Source organism: Colobus angolensis, unplaced genomic scaffold (genome assembly GCF_000951035.1).
Source record: "Colobus angolensis palliatus isolate OR3802 unplaced genomic scaffold, Cang.pa_1.0 Scaffold49, whole genome shotgun sequence".
NCBI classification, from domain to species: Eukaryota; Metazoa; Chordata; class Mammalia; order Primates; family Cercopithecidae; genus Colobus; species Colobus angolensis.
In genome coordinates this window covers 737,765-743,901 of record NW_012118376.1, presented here as the reverse complement: position 1 = coordinate 743,901, position 6,137 = coordinate 737,765, and the positions used below count along the sequence as shown (strand labels likewise).

Genomic DNA, 6,137 nt, shown 5'->3' with positions numbered 1-6,137 from the left:
TTAGCCAGGATGGTCTCGATCTCCTGACCTCGTGATCCGCCCGTCTCGGCCTCCCAAAGTGCTGGGATTACAGGCTTGAGCCACCGCGCCCGGCCTGTTTTTCTTTTTTGAGACAGAATCTTGCTCTGTCACCCAGGCTGGAGTTCAGTGGCATGAGCTTGGCTCTCCACAACTCCGCCTCCCGGGTTCAAGCGATTCTCCTGCCTCAGCCTCCTGAGTAGCTGGGATTACAGGTGCGTGCCACCACACCCGGCTAATTTTTGTATTTTTTAGTAGACACGGGGTTTAACCATGTTGATCAGGCTGGTCTCGAACTCCTGATCTCATGATGCACCCGCCTCGGCCTCCCAAAGTGCTGGGATTACAGGAGTGAGCCAGCGTGCCCGGCTGAGGGGGGACTGTTTTTAAAAGAAAGATATTTTATGAATATGTTGCTTTCAGTCCATGTCACTAGTATGGGGAATTATCCTGCTGAAAAAGAGAAAGGACGTTCCTTCTTAACACATGTGAAATGGTGATTAGCAGTACCTTCCTGAGTCCAGCATAAGCAACTGTGTTTTAGTTATGAACCACCTCCAAATGCTTTTTCTCCTCAAGTGCTTTTTAAAATAGGCACAATTTTAAGTTAGTCTATGGATTCTGCATGTGCCTTTTTTAAATGATTTTTATCTTAGAACAAGTTCTTTATGCTACAATCTATATATAGTACCTGAGAAATTAGCCCAGAATTAGATTCAACATTGGGATAAAATCATGAAAACTGCAGCTCCTCAAACTGGTGAGTTGCATCATTTTATAAAGAATTGAAAATGTAAACATGTATTAGCTGTCTTAAACACTCTTGGGTTACAGCTTGACTATTGATTATTTCATTCACTTATGTCTGTGATTGAAACTTTCCTTTGAGGATACTGGGAATGCTGGATACTGCTATAGCATGTTTCAGACACGACAAGAAAATGACCATCCTCTCCTCTGGCAATTTCCAGTTACCTATGAACAGCGGCTATGCTAATAACACTCCTTCCGTGGCTAGGAAGCTCTTAGGGCTTCCTATTGTCCTCAGTCCCGTGCTTTCCCCACCACCCCAGTTAAGAAAGCCCACCCACAAAGATCTATTATTTCACTCGAGTTGCTTCATTTTATCTGCTTAATGTTATGGAACCCTGTGAGATAATATTCTATTGCTCTTTAGTAGGAATGAATTTGTATTGTGGGCAGATTACAATTGTTGCATGATTAAGGTATGGCAGATTGTGAACCTGTAATGGGTAGCTGGCTTCTGCTTGCCTCTCCATATTTGAGAGGAATGCCCTGAATAACCCATCCTAGAATGGCTCTCACTGCACCAGGCATCAGCAATGACTGCACATTAGAATCACTGGTAGGAGCCAGGGAGGAGGAATAATGAAACACCAATGACTGGGTCCAACCTCAGAGCAATGAATCACAATATTTGGCATCAGTAGGTCTTATAAGTTTCCCAGCTGATTCTAATATATGGTCAGGACTGAAATCATTAAGGTGAATCATGAGCTGGGACTCAGAATCTCTAGTCTTGGATATTAGCTGTGAACTAGGGAGATTGATTAAGTACATGAGGTCTGGAGTCAGAGACCATGAGTTTAAATTCTGATTCTGACTCTCAATAGCTTTGTGACCTTGAACAAGTTACTTAACTTCTCTAAGCCAGTTTGCTTATGTGTCAAATGGTGGCTCCCTCAAAGAATAATACACAGTTCTCTTAAGACTTTACCTTATTAGGTGTTAAGGTGCATCCATAAAATGTCAAACATAGAGAAGAAAACCGAGGATTTAAGTCAATTACCTAGCAACTATTTTTCCAATTATCTGAATATTTGTTTAGATTTAGACTTAAAATCTGTGTATTTCCACGTATTTGAGAGAATGTTCCCATTTCTTCGTGTTTCACAGAAAGCAACGTTGCTTCAAGATACCAGCATAAGACAGTGATAGCCAAAAAAGTGAGACACACCTGAGGATGGACACCTCTTTCTGTGTTTTCACTTCTGCATATGCAGATTTTTTAATGAATGTCAGGAGTTGTATAACATTTGATAGTGTAAATATAATTTGAAGTTCAAGGTAAAGTTGTCTTCTGAAAGATTTTACCTTAGGTTGTGGAAGTCAAATAAGGATGCCAGTAATCTGGCATTTAACTCATCCAGAGAAGATTTCCAGTACTGAACTGAAGTAGGCAGAAACTGAAAAGGAAATCAGCAGCCACAAACCAAGTCCAAACAGGTATGTAAACCAGAATCCACACGGTGATCTTCTTACAGTTTAGATATCTGACCTGCCTCCAAACCTCATGTTTAAATTTGATCCCCAGTGGGAGCCTAATAGGAGGTGTCCGGGTCATGGAGGTGGATCCCTCACGAATGGCTTCATGCCATCTTTGCAATTATGAGTAAGTCCTCACTGTACTAGTACCTGAGAGGGCTGGTTGTTAGAAAAAGCCTGGCCTCTCTCTCTCTCTGTCTTTCTCTCTCTCTCTCTCTCTCTCTCTGTGTCTTTCTCTCTCTCTCTCCTCTCCTCTCCTGCCATGTGATCTGCATGCGCCAGCTCAACCTCACCTTCCATTATGAGTGGAAGCTTCCTGAAGTGCTCACCCAGAAGCAAACACTGGTGCCACACTTCTTGTAGAGTCTGCAGCACCACGAGCCAAATAAACCTCTTTTCTTTACAAATTACCCAGCCTCAACTATTCCTTTATAGCAACACCAACAGACTAAGACAGACCTGCACCAAGGACCTCCAGGCATTGTCAAAGAGGCAAAGTACAGGGAGTTGGAAGAACCAGGGAGCAATGCACATATTCTATAATTTGTCGTGTCAGGGGTCCCACTGAAGTATTATTTTTATGGGTGTTCTTAATGAGCCCAGTGTCTGACAATACAAATATTTGTTCCCATTTCAAAAGCATGTATGAGCTAAATTCAGAGAACTTAGCTTAAATTTTACCTCATGAAGTTAACTCTAGGTTAGTAAAATAATCATAATAATAATATTATTCATGATATACACAATAGATCAGTATAGTAAATGTGAAAAATAAGCTCATCAATGTACCAGGTATATGGATTAGAAGACCCAATATTGTTAAGACATCCACTCTCCCCAAGTTGTTCTATAGATTCAAATATATATCCAAGCAGACACTTTGGGGAGCGGAGAGCTGGCAAACAGAAATTGACTAGATGATTCTAAAATTAACATGGAAATGCAAAAGACTTACAATAGCAAAATATTATTGTAAGAAGGAAGTACAAGGTTAGAGGACCTGCCCTGATCCCAAAATTTATGGATCCCTTAACCAAAAGTTTGTCATAATAAAGCCTCATCTTATACTCAAGCCAATCATTTTAAAGTCATTTTATTAATTACTCACAGCACATGCACATAATATACCAAAATTTTTAAACTATATTTCTCTTGAAATACTACCAACATAGTATTCCTCAAAGCATGATCTGGGGACCACTCTTAAGAATCACCTTTTAAGAGTTCTTCTAAAATGCTGATGTACAGATTTCTCCCACGCCCAATAAATCACACCCTAGAGGTGGGCTCCAGGAATCTTCATTTTTAACAAGCTTCCTAGGCTGATTCTGGGGTATTGTATAATTTGAAAAGGACTTCCCCAGAATTTATTAGATTTTTCCCTAAACAACAATGGCCCTTTCCTACATTTGTCTGAAAAGACATTAGCGTAACAAGATTTTGCTATCAGTAAATACAAGCACAACTTACCTTCTCTGGTGGGTGGTTAGTTATGAGACCTGTAGCCCTTTTGGTGAATATGTTTGTTGAATACATATTTTTATATCCTGTTGCAACTTCTTCACCATCTCGAAAATCAAGAGCACATCGTGTGACATTCAGAGCATCAATTAATGTACAGCGCTCATGGGAATAATAATCTTCACTACCCAGGAGATATCCTGCAAGAATGGAAGATGAAAATAGTCAGCATAGCATAAAACTTGTTAAACAAACTAATGTTTCAGCATTTAATTGCCTAATGCAATTGATTACCCGTGATGAGGCTAATCAAATGACAAGGCTAATCAGCACCATTTCTCAACATGTCTGTATCTGGTAGCAGAAGGCATTAAAACATTACTGTATAAAAACTCAAATCTATTCCTCATTCACCTTTAGAATATAGGCTCTATTATGTAACACTAACAGTTTTTTTTGTTTTTTGTTTTTTGTTTTTTATATCAGAGTTGAAATTCAGTAAGGGTGATAAAATCTTAATCCTTCAAAGCTATATAATGGTAAAAATAATGTATCATTAATGTGACTTGTTACAGGTTTTTACTCTAAGGTGATCACATAAATGAGTGCAGGATTCAAATAACCTTTGTTGTTACTGATGTTGCGAGACTGGCTTCAAGGTTATTTACAGAAGTGGTTCTAGGAAGAGTCATCTTTAGTCAGATGCTGACACCCACTGGTGAAAGATACAAACCTTTAATAATAGAGGATCTCTAGATGTAACAGAGTCAACAGATCAAACTAAAGTGAGCACTGAAATAAGACTTTTCTACCTATAATGATTTCAATTTCGCCCCAGATTTAAACGGCCTATCCCATAATTTCGACTTCACATGGAAGAAAATGGGTTTTCTCAACTAATAGTTGTTTCTGCAAATGTTCCATATTTTCTATATTTTAAAATATTACATTTCTCTATTTTAAAGTATTAAAATAAGCTGTGCTACATACGATTCCATTTGTATTAAATGTCCATAACATGTAAATCTATAGAGACAGAAAGTAGATTAGTGGTTGCCTAGGGCTGGAGGGACTAGGGGGAAATGGGGAGTGACTGCTAAGGTAGATGAGTTTCTTTTTGGGGGGTGATAAAAATGTTCTACAATTGGATTGCCATGATAGTGGCACAACCTTCTGAATTTATTAAGAATCACTGAATTGTACACTTTAATTGGGCGAATTGTATGATATGTGAATTATACTTCGATAAAGTTATTAAAAAGAAACATGATTTGCTAGACTCTTGGCTATCTCCTGACATATACTGCTTATTAACCTTAAAATGAGGATGATAAAGTTGGCCCAGCTTTTTCCTCAGTCCTGAACTTTCCCTATAATGACAATTAAGAGCTTTATATACTTTATATAATAAATCAATTCATTTTAAATTAAATTCTCCTTTTCTATGACCCAATAAATTCAAGATCTTGAATACAATTAATACTTTGGTCCTAACTTTTATAAAGCAATCTTTTCTCCTATGTATATAATGGAAGAGGAAATACAAAGTACTTGTTAATTAATGTGTAACAGAGAAAGAAATGTATCCATAAAAATAACTTCAGCCCTTATATGGGCGATTAGAATGTCAAAACACCGGAGGTCTATTTAAGGTTGTTAATAACTACTGGGCATTAAAGCTTGAGGAAATCACTTCAGGTTCTTTAACTGTAAGTGTGAGCTGCCTTCTATCAGCTGGCAGAACATAGGACAGATATACTTGAATAGCAAAGGCATGAACTACAAATATTTAAAAGATAATACAGATAGGAGAAATCCAGAAATAAAACTATTCAAATACTTGGCAAAAGTAATACCAAGCAGCCATGTGACAATCACATGAAGCTTTTCGTCATAACAATGATTCACAAATTTGAACTTCAATACTGAGCCTAAAGATGACGGCAGCCTGTTCTGTTGGGGAAAAAAATAGACAACGCTTCTTGAACAACCAAATCTTCTCTGATGCTTTATTTACCAGTTGCGTTGAGATATAATTCACATACCACACAAGTCACTCATTTAAGGTGTAAAAGACATTGGTTTCTAGTGTATTCACAGGGTTGTGCAACTATCCCATCATCTGATGTTTAGCAACACACCTGAGATGTAACAGTGGAAAGAGCCATGTGATCATCATAACCTTCTTGGCTGCAAGACTCCCTTCAAATGAATTTGGGGTGTGTGTTCATCTAAATCCAGGTTGGGCTTCTTAATTCTCATAAAAGGAAGGATATCAATCAACACCACTCAACTACATGGAAACTGAACAACCTGCTCCTGAATGACTACTGGGTACATAACGAAATGAAGGCAGAAATAAAGATGTTCTT

At 38.2% G+C, this 6,137-nt stretch overlaps 1 protein-coding gene across 1 annotated transcript in view; it reads right to left on the bottom strand.

Annotated features, from left to right (window-relative positions):
- The window catches only part of ARSB (arylsulfatase B), a 211,053-nt gene that overhangs the window by 193,152 nt on the left and 11,764 nt on the right, over nucleotides 1-6,137 (bottom strand). Inside the window, exon 3 of the mRNA XM_011959357.1 lies at nucleotides 3,775-3,965. Within this exon, the coding sequence (XP_011814747.1) occupies nucleotides 3,775-3,965 (191 nt within the window). The remainder of the gene's footprint in view (nucleotides 1-3,774; nucleotides 3,966-6,137) is intronic.